Genomic DNA, 16,333 nt, shown 5'->3' on the forward strand with positions numbered 1-16,333 from the left:
GAAAAAATACATTTTCAAAAATTTCCTCCAAATCGATCAAGTGAGACATCAAAAGAAAGGTCTTTTTGAACTCTATTCATAACTGCAAACCAAAAGTTTTTTCGAGGTCTGGTTGCTGAATTATTTTTAAATTAAAAAAAAATAATTTTTATTTTTTCTGAATCGGATATTTTCGGATCAAAGTCTCGAAACAAGCTTTGGTTTGCAGACACACGAGTTCACAATGAGTAGGCCTATCCATTTATGTAAAAAAGTTACAAATTTATTTTTTTTTTTCGGATTTTCTAGTGAGACATCAAAAGAAAAGCCTTTTTATTAATATAGGGTTGCCTTGAAAAAATTTAACTCTTCAAAGGTTTTCCATTATTTTTAATAATTTTTCTTTTGCATACAGCCATTGAATAATTATATATAGAAGTGACACCGGAAAAAACGTCCGCTATGTTTGAGGGGTGGAGCCACAATCGTTTGAGGGGTGGGCCACAGTCGTTTTAGGATTGTGTATTCGATGGCCGAAAAATCCCTGAAAAGGACTTTTGGTTACTAAGTAACCACATGTACAATATTATTTTTATTTGGTGTATTTGTATTAGTTTTGTTTTGTGCTAGTAGTGTGTTTGTTTATTTTTGTTTCTGTAATATTGAAATTGAATTTATTTTAAATTTTTGTAATATTTTGAATTGAATATTTATTTTTGAATGTTTGATTCTTATGTATATTTTAAAGGATTTTGTTTTTTGTTATTATTAACGACAAGAAGATTTTCTTCAGTTATAGAAGTGTTTATTTAATTTTTATTAGGGTGCTTTTTGTAATAACATCTAGGCCAAAGTTGTAGTTCACATTATTTGAATGTTTTGCACATGCACTGTGGCATATATTTACTATTTTCTTGAACCGCATAATGCAAGAGTAGGTCAGGATCAAGTTCATACAATATGGCCATATTTCACATTATTTTAAAGTATTTTAATACATATTTCAAAGTATTTTAATACAATACGAAACAACCTCGTTTATTTGCTTAAACTGATTTATGCTTGCGAAGAAGAACTTTTGATATACGGCTTTGTTCAAATTTGCAACTTTAAACGAAAATTTAAAGTTTTTATGAAATGTTAAATTTTGAAAGAAAAAAAAAAAATCTTTTCGTAACATTTTTGGATACTTTTCTTTATTTTTAATTAAAACATTTTTTTTATCTAAAATTTAAACGATATTTATTAATAAAATGTTCAAATAAACTCAGAAGGTAAAAAGGCCCATTTTGATCGCAAATGAAAGAAAATGTGGATTTTGGATAGTTCCAATGATTTTTCTATTTCACCATTTGAAATAAAATATTTGGGTCTAAAACTAGAACAATGTAGTTTTTACATGATTTTATTTTGTCATGATACTATATTGTCAAGCTATGCATTCGTACAAAAAAAAAGTTGAAATAATAATCAGACATGGGATTCCTATAATAGCCCTGTTCCACTGTAGGTGGTAGTCTGCTAGTAGTAGATTTTTTGTTTAATCTAGTTCTATCATCTACCTACTCATGCTCTTCTTCCCGAGTGGATACGATGTATTGAATTCGTTGAAAGTGCGTTCCATTGAAAATCGCTAGTAAACTACTAGTAGTACTTTGCCACCTCCCAAAGGAACAGGGCTTATAATAGAGAACGCAAAAAAGTGGGTCACGGAATTTCCGTTTGTCTGTCTGTCTACAGCTAAACGGATCTACCGATTAACATCAAACTTGGTATGAAGCATTTTTTGGAGAACTTCCAGATAGGCTTGTGTAGTTCGCGAACGAACTAGTTCAATGAACTAGTTCATCTTGGTGAACTAGTGAACTTAGTTCACTTACTTAGTTCAATTTAGTTCGCGAATAGCGAAAAAGATTTGTTTCAACAAACTAAACAGCAACCTAAAGCAGTCGTAATATGACATAACAAACAGCTTGCGCTCATCTTACATTAACCTTTTTTTTTATATATTTTTTGGGTGAAAGGAAGTCGCATCTGTAAAGGGAATTTTCAAATTTGGTCCTTGTCTCCTTCTCTTATACGACGACAGCCCCTTTTAACCCGACAGACGTTTAAAGAAGGGGTGCAGAAACCAAAAGGCATATTAAATTGCATCCAATTCTTTGTTGAGCGAAATCAGTTCTTCTGCTCTTCCTCAAAATTTAGATGTCGGTAAAACAAAAGGTCGCTTGCGCCAGTATCTATCAGCGTTTCTTCTTCAAGCACCACTTACTCTTATTTCTGAGCAAGAACAAAAAACAAGTAGCATCTTGGTCCTTGCATTAATATGATTTCGATTTAATGAAAGCAAAACGTACTTCTTCTAGACTTTCGTCAGGAACCAGAAAGCTCGACAAGTATATGAACGAAATTAAGAATATTTTTAGGTTGTATTTGTTTTATTATGTAGAATGCGTCAATTTTACATAAATTTGGATACAGTTTGTACAAACTAATTTTGGTTTTTAATTCTAACAAAACCAGAGTGATTAAAATAAATTGAACTAAAATGAACTAGTTCAGAACTAGTTCAGTAGCGTGATTTGAACTAAAGTGATCGATCACTCAAATGAACTAAAGTGCCCAACTCTACTTCCAGAGGGGTTTTTAGAACTAATTTGTTTTACCAAAAATAACGATATCTGTCATAAACCAATTTCGGAAATGTTTAATTTTCTCGAAAACGGTACCAGTGATTTTGTATAAAAAAATTATATAATAGTTTTTGGGCAATCATTGAAATTTTTCAAAATTATTATTAACCTACCGTAGAACCGTGCCAAACTACCAATTCAATTTCAACGAATTTTTTATACAAAAGCATATAGTTTATATATAAAACAGAAAGAAAATTTGGGAAAATAATAGTTTTTGGATTAAAACAAAATTGAACACTTTTTTCAAATTTTCGAAAACGGGACATTAAATTTTGTTGACATTTTAGTTTTGAATGTTGATTAGTAATTTCTACGAAATTGCATACCTACCAATTTTATTTTTGAATTTTTTTTTTAATTTATTTATAAGGTTCCAACGATTTTGAAATTTTTTTTTTCTAAAAATCTATCTTAGTAGAAGAAATCAAATTGTTCCTTTAACTTTTTGGGCTAGTATATAAAAACAACTCAGGTTAACCCTTTCCAACCCAAGCTATGAAAATCTTCAAGAGAAAAAAAAATTAATAGTAAGATATTTGACCAACTTTTTGTAATTATCCAGTAACTAGGCATTACTATCTTTCAATTAAGCCATCGAAACCTAAAAAAATATTTAACGAAATATTTTTTACGAATTTCTAAAGATATGTTACATGAGAGTAACGCTGGTACCGAAAGGGTTAAAAACTAACGCACGGTTAAATTTTATGGTTATGAAACTCAACTATTAAAATTAGCCAAAAATAAACAAAAAGTTTGAGCCAAAACGGCTTATTGGTTTGAGCTCTTACCTGATTTACAATATTACGTTGAGTTTTTTTTAACGCTTTTCTTTTTTTCTTTAAGGGCCATTAGCTGAAACGAACCTTAAATAATTTATGTTGAACATAAACGTTTAGGCTCTACTTTTACTTCAGCGTAAACTGACACATAAGGCTTTGTTGTAATTAAATGCTTAAGTTTCGATTCAGCAAAAATAGGCTCTAATTGTTACGCATTTCATAATATTGCAAAACAAAATATAATATAAAAAAATAGCAATCTCTGTGGGGATACGAACTCAGAAATCAAAATTAAAGAGCAATCACCTTGTCACCTACGCTAATAGGACTATTGAAATAAGGGTAACTTTCATGCCCTATAAGCTATAACTTGCCTAGGATATACAACAATAATATTTAATTTTGTTCAAATTCTCGTCGTTAATAAAAAATTTCTTGTTTTTAGCTTCGAGTTACTATGGATACATTTATAATGTCAACTAACTTTTCTATATTTTTGTTTGATATTTGTGTAATTTTGAATGTATGAGTAAAATTTCCTTATTTTCTTTTTTCATTTATAGGATGTCGATGTTTCGATACGATTTATTTTTGTTTGATATTTGTTTTATGTTTTATGTGTGAGTAAAATTTCCTTATTTTTTTTTTCTATTATAGGATGTCGACGTGTCGATACGATTTATTTTTATTTGATATTTGTTTCCTTATGTTTGTGTTAGAGAAATTTCCTTTTTTAAAAACAAATTTTTGGAAACATAATTTTCTAGGACAAGCTCCATTCTCTCTGGGGATTTTTTAGTACATCCGATTGCCGAAAAAAATAAAATTCTGTGGCGCTAGAAACTATCAGTGTCACTTCTATATATAATTATTCAATGATACAGCTTAAAATTAAATTTGATAAAAGGCTAAAGTTGTACGGGTGTGTTTGTGTAAGTATCGGAATAAGTAGAGGTGAAAAACTAAAAAAAAAACTAAATAGTTTTATTTGTTTGCATTAATGTGTTTTTATTTTTCAAGTTGAGCAGAAATTTAATATTTATTTAATCCAAGCTCTAAATGACTTGTTTGTCTCTAGCATCGACAATTGCTCGGATCATGAGACATTTTGCAATTGCATAAGTTCTCACACATGCATTTGACTCACTTTCTGTAACGATAAGAAATCGAATTTTTTTTAATACAGATGTCCTTAAATTAATAAAAATATGTAATTACTTCCTTCCTGTTCACAAACTTCCACAGAATCTCCAGTAGCTGGCCACATTGTATTTTGCAAAAGTGGCTTATCTAGTTTCCAATCTTTAATGAGACCTAATTTTTCAAAGGCACATCGAATATAACACTGCAGAAAAATTTATAGTTTTAAGATTTAAATATTATTTCAATATAAAATAAATAGATACCATTCCAGTTTTATCAGTTTCATCGGGAAGTATTCCAGTTGTATTGAACTCGATAATATAATCTAAATGTCAAATTATCAATTTAAATCAAAGAGTATTAAAGAAAGGGAAGATGAATTTTTAATTTTATGGACAGTGACAAATGACTTTAAATTGAAAAATGGAAACAAAAAACAACAACTAAACATTAATTATTGTTAAAATGGCTCAATATTCACGTGTTTTTCTTAATCTCAGCATTATAATGTTTCTTAAAGAAGGAAAAAATCATTTGTGCATGAGTTGTGTCATTTGATAAAAATATTACGCATACGCCACAGTGATCTTCCTTTACATAAATCAATTTTTACTTGCGATTATGTAGGTACTATACATTTTATTATCATGTTATGAATACGTACAAAAAAAAAGTTGAGATAACAATCAGACATGGCATTACCATGATAAAGAATTCAGTCCGTCTGTCAGAGGAGTTTTTGGAATGAGTTTTTTTTTACCAAAAATAACGGTACCTGTCATATACTTATTTCGGAAAAGTTAAAGGAGAATGGGCAATTTTGTATGGAACTTGGACGTTCTGCGGCCAAGAACGATTTTGTTATTTTTTGATGTAGTTAAGTCTTACATACATTGTGCAGAAGTTTTATCCTTCTAACGTTCTTCACAAACGGATAAAATGCATTTTTGCATTTAAAAGTTAATGCAAATTGTTTTAATGTTTAAAATTGAACGTGTATTTTAAGTGCAAGATATGATAATCTGTCATTTTGTCATTTTCCCTGAGCCTGAAGACCTTTATCTTGGATATCCAACCAATAGAACACAAAATATTGGCTTTTTAAAACATCATTTTCGAGTCTATTTTAAGACTTTTTTTTTCAATTTTTTGTTTGTTTTTTCCTTTTGAAAACTCAAAAACAAAATCTTGAAGTGGTTGGCTTAAAAAGCTTATATTTTGAGTTCCATTGGTCGGATTATATTCAAGATTGAGTTTTTAAATCATAGAAAAAATGACATAAAATCATATTTCATAATTTAATTATTAAAATAGTAATTCAATTTTCCCTTCGCATATTGCTCGATGCATTAACAACACTAATATTGCCATATCTTCCATTCCAAATGCAATACAACGAAACGGCCAAGGTAAACATTTTTCCTACGTTTTAGTTCTTTCATTTGATACCAATTTCATTACTGGCCGCCAAACGTTCAATATGCCCATTCTCCATTTCTCGAAAACGGCTCCCACGATTTTGTTTAAAAAATTCAAATAACCGTTTTTTGGTAAGGTCTATTTTTTCATGGAAAACTTTTTTTTTGAAAATTTATTAACGATACCAGCCATAGAATCGTTTTTTACTTGCTCAATAGGGCAAGTATTGGTTTCGTGTAAAAAAAAAAATTCGAGGTTTTAATCAAAACTAACATTACGATGATGGAGAAGCCCAAAAAAGTGGGTTTCGTCATGACGTCCGTCGGTCTGTGCGTCGGTGCGTCGGTGCGTCCGTGCGTCCATCTGTACAAGTAGCTACAGCCTAAACGAGTGGACGGATTTTCTTTAAATTTGGTATGGATGTTTTTTTCGTAATTTCCAAGGTTGGTTTTTTTTTGTTTTTTAATATCTCGCTTAGAACGTATACCTCCCATACAAAATTTTCGAGTTATTGCAATTTTCTCGAAAACGGCTCTAACGATTTCGATTAAATTTAGCACACGTAATGCTGTATATAGTTTTAACATAACTGCGTTTTTAGTTTTTCTCAAAAAATACGGATAGTGGAAATATGGTCTTTATATTTTTTTAAATCGCGGATGTCGGCTCTTCCCGTACATCATTATGGAGTTATTGCAATTTTCTCAAAAATGGCTCTAAGGATTTTGATAAAATTTTGCATACGTAATATTTAAAGTAATTGCTGTAAAACTGCGTTTTTAGTTATTCTCAAAAAAGTCAAGTCAAATAAAAAAAAATTTTATTTACCTAACGTTTGGCCTCCATGCCGGCTCTTCCCCTACATCAACCAAATTTCTTAAAAATGTATATAGAGGCAGCTCTAATAACCTACAAGTAAGCTAACATAAAAGTGCTTTGAACTGCGAGAGCAAGTACGTGCGGCCCCAGTCGTGCATTTTATTTTTTTTTTTTTCAAATCTGGGGTCGAATTACGGCACACGATTACGATCATAAGTTAACGTTTTGTCTATTTCTGTCTCTATTTAATTATTAGAAAACGATAGGGACACATAGCAACCATTCGTTAACGAACGTATGCCGTAATTCGACCCCTGATTTTCTGCCAAACTACTTATTTTATTCCAACTAATTTTTTTTATACAAAAGCAATAATTTAATTTAAATACAAACAGATAAAATCTTGAAAAAATTAATTTTTGGATTAAACAAAAAAAAAAATTTAATAAAATTGTGTTTTTATGAATCTTAATATTTTGCTTTTATGTTCTAAGTAACCTTTTTAATAACAGCATTTACGAGTGAATTCGCGACTAGAATTTTATTTTATGAAATTTCCTCTTACCTTTGCCTTAAACGGTGGGAAAAAGATTCACCTACTCAGGTTGTCTTTCTTGTTTTGGCCCAAACTATGCAAATCACCCTGTATGTTATATTTTGTGTTTAAATATTTTGCATTTATATGAGCTCATACTAAAATATGCCAACAATTTACAGATAACAGCTTTGTTACAGATAACAGCTTATTTTTGTACGAAAATTTAAATTTTCACAACAAATTCAATTATACATAAATATTAGGAAGCAAAAAAGAAAAATCATAATGACAGAAAGCAATGTATTGACCACTTTTACGACCTTTTTAAAGTGGCTATGTTCATGTTGTTACTTTTCACTTTAAACATAAACTTTTAAACATGAACGTTACATTGAGGAAGCAGTTACTTAGTATGGAAAGTTATCTTCAAATGATTTATTATGATTACATTTTGACATTCAATTATAAATGTTCAGTTCACAAGAAGTTAAAAGGGAATTATTTGAATTTTTACTTTGTACTTTTGCAGCTTGCGTTTATCATAATTTTAACATAAAATAAGCTTACCCATCGGTATTGTAAAACTAGAGTTGCATGTATCCATGACTTCTTTAAGATCCATGCTTGAAGCACTTTTAGTTGATGTGCATTCCATCGGAATTCCATCAATATGTTGAATTCCAAAAAAACCGACCGATATAACGAAAACTATCAAAAATCTAACCGAAAACATTTTTCAAACCTTTTTCAACAAGTTACAGGCTTTTTATATGCACCCAAATCCAAAATGTAAATTGCAGTTTATTTCCAATTTGCTATGAAAAAACCTAAAAAGCTCATTTCCGTCAATTATATTCAATCACATCAAATGCATTTTGTTTTTTCTACAATAAATAAATATTATTTTTATTGAGTTAGTTATTGTAAAATTAGAATTTTGAAATGTGCCTAGACCCATATGCGTGCACGCCTTGTTTTTTTTTGTTCATCTCTTTATTTTTCTATAATTTGGTTCACTTAAATTCTATATAGGTACTATTCATATACAATATTATAACAGCAAATTAAAATTAATCTACTGTTGTGCTCCCCATGCCCTCTTAATTAAATGCGAACCCCTTTCAGCGATCATCACAGCCGGTGCATGTGTATTTCCGGCCGTCACTTTGGGCATAATCGAGGTATCGATTACACGTAATCCCCGAACACCATGTACTCTCAGTTCATGATCGACCACAGCGTAGGGATCTCGAGCAGGTCCCATTTTACATGAACCAGCTTGATGGTTTTCTGGCCCGGTATCTTGTCTAATAGCACATTCCCAGTACTTGTCTGTACCAAATTTAATATTTTCACAACCTTTGGCGGGTTTCGTGTCCAGACGCATTCCGTATGCTTTGAGTGGGGTTGTTTCAGACAATCGAATTGCGAATTTAATTCCTTCGATAAGTGTTTTAACATCTCTTTCGTCAGTCAAGTAGTTGCCAATTATCTTTGGTGGTTGAAGAGGATCATTCGATCCGAGTGTGATGTAACCACGACTTTTGGGATTCAAAACAGCTGGGAAAATTTGAATACTGCGAGAATTGTTTGAAAGAAGTTCACCAACTTGACCGGTCTTGGCACAGCTTGCCAAATATCCACCGAAAAAGTATTGTACATCGGGAATATTTGGAGCATCTGCATAACGTGTGGCAACTTTGGCAGTTACATCAGATATTCCAGTGCCGGACATTAGGCCATCACGGAATAGTAGGTATTCCATAGCTGTTGCCCAATTAAGTGGCGATGTGTCAGCATCATCGATGAAGAAATTCGTAAAGTAGGCAACATGGTTGTGAAGATTTTTGCCAACTCCAGGGAGATCATGCACTGGACGAACATTCACCTTAAATGTAAAGAAATTAAATTTATAAGTTTTTTTTTTTTTTAATTGCGAAGTTAATACTCGTATGAACAAAAAAATAAAATGATGAACTGAAATAATTTAATATGAAAGTAATCAACTGCAAATTAAAATCAAAATCTATGAGCGGTTAACAATAAAAATAAAATTCACGACTGGGTGGCACGTACATGCTCGTAATAGTTCAAAGTACTAATATATAATGCGTTCAGAATAATAATGTTGGTGGTTTTTTTTTTTCTTAATAATTAAGTGTTTCGTTTTGTTTTAAGAAGAATGTAAAAAAGAAATTCTGAAGGCTTATAGGTATTGATTTGTGTAATGCTTTTTTCAAAAGGTCCTGAAAAAAAAAATGGACATGACCCATTATTATTCTGAAAGCCTCATACAATTTCAGAAGAAAAATAAAAAAAATTAAGATTAAAAAATAATTATATTTTTAATTTATTTCCAAAACTATTAGTTTTAATTTGATTTTTTGAATAAAATTGGTTCTACCTTTAGCGAAATATACGCTAATACCTAATTTTCACAAAAAACGCAGTTTTGGTAGAATTACTAAGCGCATTATGTATAAATTTAATCTAAATCGTTACAACCATTTTCGAAAAAATGGCAATACCTTGAAAACGTTATAATAGAGGAGATATTAGAATAATAAAAAAAAAAAAATAAAAACGAGTCTTGTATATTACAAATTTTAAGCAAATCTAACCATCTGTTTAGACCCTAGCTCGATGCACGGATGGACTCATGGATGCACAGACGAAAAACAGACCGACGAATGGCCAGACGAAAACCCCTTTTTTAACTTCACCATAATCATTTTGATTAACATATCGAATGTTGAATTCTTCAAATATCCTAGACGTTTGAATATTTCATAGAGCCAACATTCACTCGGATCACTACTTGGTTTTTGCTCATTACGGATACGAATATACTTAACACTAGAACAAAACTTCTAACGCAACATACTACTGGAACGTTTTCTGACCCCGTCTCTCTTAATCGAAACATTGGTAGAACAAGACTGACCACATTAAGTGGAAAATCGAACAAATTTTATGAGGAACTTATGTAGGTGAGCGTATGAAGCCGAGAATTAAACTTATAAGTTCATGGTAACATGACGTAAAGGACAAGAACTGCTGAGTAAGTAGTCTATGAAATCTACGAACCAAAAATAAGAGAGGGACACCAAACGTTGATCAAAGACAAAAAATTAAAAGTTAGTAAAGTCCAAACATGAAATCACTGACCTTAGAAAACTTTGTTGCCTTTAGCATTTTTTTTTGTAGTCACATTAACCCTAGAAAGGTAACCTTTCTCTATTTGACGAACATAAATATTTTGGGTAAAATATGAATTAATTTTTTATTTAATTAATTGCATCTACGGAACTGTCCATTAAAGCCCAATTATCAATAAATATCAATTTAGTTTTTCCTGTTTTTTTTTTCGGAAAAAAAGAGTTTACTATTGTATTCTAACTTATTGTATTCACAAGTATAACCATCCGTGTGTAAAATATTGTTTGCTTTTTATTTAAAACAAAATAACTAATAAACGTTAATTATTTAACTTCACAGATAAATACTTATTTCTTAACACCGCAGTTAAATATCACTAATCTAAAAGACCACTCCTCAATATCAGCCGTTTTGGAAAAGTAAGAAGTAAATACTTATTTCTTAAGGGGGGTTTCCATAGCATTTTAATGGAAGATGGTTGACTAATTGTTGTATAACTTTTGCAGTTTATAAGATAATCTTATGAAACGTACTTTTTTGAAAAGGCAATAAACGTATGCACATTTTTGCATCATTTAAATTTTAGAAACATTTCTTTGGCGATTTTTATAAGAGTCGAAATTGATTTTTTTTCCTGCAAATCTATTATTGAATCAAAATTTTGGTTGGGGCACCGTTGTTTATAAACTTTTTATTTTTTTTGTTTTTGTTTTATAATGATCAAATGTGTTTTCATGCAGTAGGCGCAACAGATTTTTTTTTTTTTTTTATTAGAAAAAAAGCTTCGTCAATATGTTGTAATTTCATGTTTTATTTACGCACTGTTCTTAGAATAACTTTACCATTTATTGGTGTTTTTAGATGAAACAAAAAGAAAATTGTAAAGTGGAATAAGGAGAATCCAAAATATTTACTAAAATTTAATTTGAAGTTAGTTTGAACGGTTAATTTGAAGGAAAAGTGTCAAAATGCTTTTTTACCATTTTAGTCGTGGAGCAAAGCGTGATTATTTTTTAAAATATTTTTTTTTTTTTAGTAAGAAGTTAATAAAGTTTTTCATGCAGCCAGTTTGCCAAAAAAAATATTTTTTTTATTTACCCACTAAAAATTTGATTTTATTAAACCAATATTTGCATTCTGTTTTTTAGAAAGGGGCAGTCAAAGCATCCACAATTTATTTTTATTATTTTTTTTTTCATTATGTTTCAAATCAGTTTCAAAAAAAAAATATAAATGTTTTTGCTCACAGTCTTTTTAATATAAATTGTTGAAAAAGTGTCTATTTTAGCTTTTTTTACTTTGAAAATTCCATTAATCACGCACACATACAAATTTAGTTCAAAAGAATGCCACGCATAAGCTGGCGCTGATGAACTCTTTCTTTCTGTTCTTTTCTATTTATTGAAAAAAAAAACTTGCTCTTGTGCTCTCATTTTCTCGTTATATTTTTTTTTTTTTTTTTTGTGTTTACATAATACTTTTTTTTTTGTTTCCTATTTCCTCACTCAGGCAGGCAGATCTCATTCATGAAATTATGAAGATGCTGCAGAGAGTAGGTAGATAGTAGATATTTTTTGCAAGATCATTATCTTTGGTTTTCAAAAAGGGTTGTTTTGTTCTTGTTGACTCTTGGGTTTTTCCTAACAATTCATTTCGTGTTTATAATATCGCACTCGCGCGTGCGAGTTGACACTTTTGGTTTTTTTTTTCAAGTGTCAGCGAAATTCTTTGCATTGTGTAATATTCACATCGCTCGTGCGGGGATATAGGTAAAGGATTAGATATGTGGGTACATTGGTAAGTATTCACTTGTGTGTGTGTAAAAATGTGTATTGACATTTGACATGTGCTTGTGCACAATGATTTGCATATTTAGGTTGATTTCTGGGTTGTATTGTTTATTATACTACACTCGCGCGTGAGGGGTTATATAATATAAATATGTCCTTTTGTTTTTCATTGTCTTTGGTTATATATTGCGGATTCGGTTTTTTTTTTTTGTAGGTAGGTTACCACCGAGAATTTTTGCCATTTTAGGTATAATAGTTATATTTTCGCGGGGGAATAGGTAAAGGGTTATATGAAAGTTATTTTTGAAAACTTCCCTAAACTTTGATTACATACCTAATTGAAAAATTAATTTCAAGGTTTAAAAAAAAAGTAACATAAGTTATAAATGCTGCCTTATTTTTGTTTCCTAATAATGTAGGTATAGGTTAATAAATAATCATTTTTAGCAAAAAAACAAAACCGACTTCCATGGATCAAAACTGGGTTTTATGGTTTTAAAATAGTTCCTATGGCAAAAAGTGAACGAAATTGAAATGGGACCACAGCCACCAGCTATCCAATACAAAAAGAATTATTAAAATTGGTTCACTCAGTCCAAAGTTATGCGGTAACAAACATAAAAAAAAAAAAAAAAAAAAAAAAAAATACAGACGAATTGAATACCTCCTCCTTTTTGGAAGTCGGTAAAAACAAAATCGATTCAATTACGAACTGAGTTCATTGCATTGGTTACTTTAAAAAAAAAATCTTTATTAAAAAGGTGTTGAAAGTAAATTGGATTGATATACCTACATATTTGCATAAAAATAATTTGGTAATAATCTTGGTTTGTTTGGTCTATCCAAATTCACACAGCTATATTTATTCAAGGCTAAATTTTATACACAGTCATAATCATAACTACCAATTTATTCTCGGCTAAATATTTAGTGCAATCAGCATGAGGCCTTAGTTTCAAAAAATCAGTTCAGGAGACACTTTTTGCGGCATTCTCCATGATCATAATGTCATACCTACAAGATTTATCTCGAGTCCATCCTCAAACAACATACACATATGAACCTAAACATTCTATATATTGTATGTACATACATTTTCATGTCAGCGCGAGTGCTAGACAAAAAATTTCTCAACGAAGAACAACTCAAAAGTAAGCAAGAACCTGAAAATCAATCCTTCTGGCGCATCTACCTACTCATATTTTTATACACACTACACACAGGATACTGTCAAGTATATTATATCAATGAACCCACATAACACATCCTCTACCTGCTTCTCCGCTGAACAACTATAATTATTATTATAATGCAAAAAATTTCTCTGATACACAAAAAACTCAAATGCCATCCACAACATCAACATGGAAACAAGTTTCTTTTTCATTTCAAAAATAAATAGGTATACACTCCATAAATCTTTTATGAAAATATTGAATTTCAAACCAGTTTTCGTCCACAAACACCATATCCATATAAAGATCTATGTATACCTACATCCAAGTTAACACGACACATTCCCATTCCCATTCCCATTTACATTCCTACCCAACTTCCGTTGCTAACAATGCAGACACCTAATATTATTATTTGTTAATTTTGCAATTTCTTAGAAATTAAAACATTTACATTAATCAACCTTTTGTCAATTCATCATTTTGTTTATTTTATTATCAAAAATATCATATTTGTTATTTGTTATGAAAAACATATTCTTATAATATTTTATTTGTTAATTTTGCAATTTCTTAGAAATTAAAACATTTACATTATTCAAGCTTTTGTCAATTCATCTTTTTGTATATTTTATAAATAGAAGTAAAAGAAATAATAAAGTCACTCTTTGTTAGTCCACCAAAGCAGTTGTGTTTTTTTTAAATCGAGTTATTACAACTTCGATAACTGGCGCCCGAGCAGCTTATTAGTGCGTAACATAAGAACCGCATTAAGATCGCGTAACATAAGAACCGCGGACCCGAAAAAAAAAAAAAATTAATTAAAAAAGCCGAGCAGATTTCTAAGTGCGTTACATAAGAACCGCATTAAGATCGCGTAACATAAGAACCGCGCGCCCGGAAAAAAAAATTAATTAAAAATTTAAAACACAAAAGCTTAAGAAAGCCGAGCAGATTTCTAAGTGCGTTACATAAGAACCGCATTAAGTACATTGCGTAACGAACCGCGTACCGGCAAAAAAGTAAAAGCTTAACACAACCGAACAAGTGAAAGTTCGAATTAATTTAAAAAACTTTCAATCTAGTGCGTAAAACATAAGAACCGCACCATAAAGTGTAGTGTAGTGCGAAAAGCACAGTGTACCTATACAAAAAACTTTGTTGCATTCAAACCGTGGGACTACCCAGAAGAAACCGCACCCTAGTAGCTGACGCAAAAAGGAGAAAACCGGAACCCCAATGATGCAAATTATGCTATTAAACTGCATCCTCTGTGTGGGAGCAATAGTCAATATCTACGAATACCAAAGTCCACTCGTCGCAATCAAACAAGGAAACGGAAAAATGACCACAGGAAACTATAAAATCATTCATTTTATTAATCTTACAATGTTCGAAGAAGTCATTAGTAAAATTAATACGGACATCAACCATTATATTCCTAAAAACAGCCTTTTCCTACCGCAAATAGAACTACAAAAAACAAAAATAGGAAACCTATTAGAGCAACTCCAAGATAAGACCCACAACAGAGAAAAACGGGCAATCAACTGGATAGGTTCCGCTTGGAAGTGGCTAGCAGGTAATCCCGATGCGACGGATTGGGACAAAATCGTCTTCGAAAACAACAAGCTCTCCACCAACAACAACAGACAATATCATATTAACAAGTATTTAACCAAAGTAACAGACACATTAATTGACAAATACAACAAAATAATCGACAAAATTAATACTAATATCACAGAAAAATATGAACAGATTATTTTTAACAAGCTTAGCCTTTTAAAAGAGGAAATAGGAGAAATAGTTCTGGCAGGGCAACTTGCAAAAAGAGGAATTGTTAACTCTAATTTACTGAGCAAAATCGAAATTTCCGATATCCTTTCTAAAATGGAATCGCTTCCATTTAAAAACGAGCTTCAAGCCATTGAGTACGCTGAACCAATGATGCTTGTAAAAAAATCTGTTCTTCTCTACGTCATTTGTTTACCCCAAACTGAAGATACGACATTTAATAATATTATTGTTAAACCCACAGTAAAGAATAATAAGAGAATTCATTTAAGTTTTTCGAATTTATTTATTTCAGAACATCTCCAGTTTGGTATAATAGGGAAATGTTTAGAAATCGAGGAAACTATCCTTTGTAAAAGATCACAACTTCAAAAGCTCAACAAAGACGATTGTGTACTGAAACTATTAAATGGCGAAAAAGTTAAGTGTGACTTTAATTATGAAAATAGGCCAATAATAGAACTCATCAATGAAAGCACTTTATTTCTTACAAATTATGTCGGTAATATAACATACGGCAGACATTTCCGTAACCTGAACGGTTCATTCCTTATAAATTTTTTCAATGAATCTATCGAAATCGATAACATAAAGTATAGCAACTGGGAGAGTAAAACATATCATATACTACCTCCCTTACTTCAAAATAACCTCACCGAAGGGGAAATAAAACTCGACCTACAATACCTACACAAACTTCATCTAGACAACGTAGAAAAACTTTCCTTTATTTCTTCAAACAGTAAACTATTCCTAACTTCAAACCTAACTATTCTGCTCATAGGGGCAACAATCAACTTAATTCTGTTCATCTTTTTGAAAAAACAATCAAAAAACAAGAAAAAACTCCAACTTTCCTCATTTGAACCTTTAAAATTAAACATCCCAGTAGTTGATCCAAACTCCCAAATTAATTCACTAGAACAAATTACTCTCAAAATCTAATCTACGAGACGCAGATACTTAAGAAAGGGGGAGTTAACACGACACATTCCCATTCCCATTCCCATTTACATTCCTACCCAACTTCCGTTGC

General features: G+C 30.8%; 2 protein-coding genes across 2 annotated transcripts in view; both read right to left on the bottom strand.

Moving 5' to 3' along the window:
- Positions 1-4,481: 4,481 nt before the first annotated feature.
- LOC129915034 (general odorant-binding protein 84a) lies at positions 4,482-8,120 on the bottom strand. Its single transcript, XM_055994489.1, has 4 exons — positions 7,944-8,120; positions 4,864-4,925; positions 4,676-4,802; positions 4,482-4,607 (listed from the first exon to the last, which is right to left on the bottom strand). Exons 1-4 carry the CDS (start codon positions 8,107-8,109, stop codon positions 4,513-4,515), a joined length of 450 nt encoding a protein of 149 aa, XP_055850464.1. The 5' UTR covers positions 8,110-8,120; the 3' UTR covers positions 4,482-4,512.
- A 157-nt stretch (positions 8,121-8,277) lies between these two features.
- LOC129913496 (glucose dehydrogenase [FAD, quinone]) overlaps positions 8,278-16,333 on the bottom strand; it is a 40,076-nt gene continuing 32,020 nt past the window's right edge. Inside the window, exon 6 of the mRNA XM_055992216.1 lies at positions 8,278-9,264. Within this exon, the coding sequence (XP_055848191.1) occupies positions 8,452-9,264 (813 nt within the window). The 3' untranslated portion in view covers positions 8,278-8,451. The remainder of the gene's footprint in view (positions 9,265-16,333) is intronic.

This window comes from Episyrphus balteatus, chromosome 3 (assembly GCF_945859705.1).
Source record: "Episyrphus balteatus chromosome 3, idEpiBalt1.1, whole genome shotgun sequence".
NCBI classification, from domain to species: domain Eukaryota; kingdom Metazoa; phylum Arthropoda; class Insecta; order Diptera; family Syrphidae; genus Episyrphus; species Episyrphus balteatus.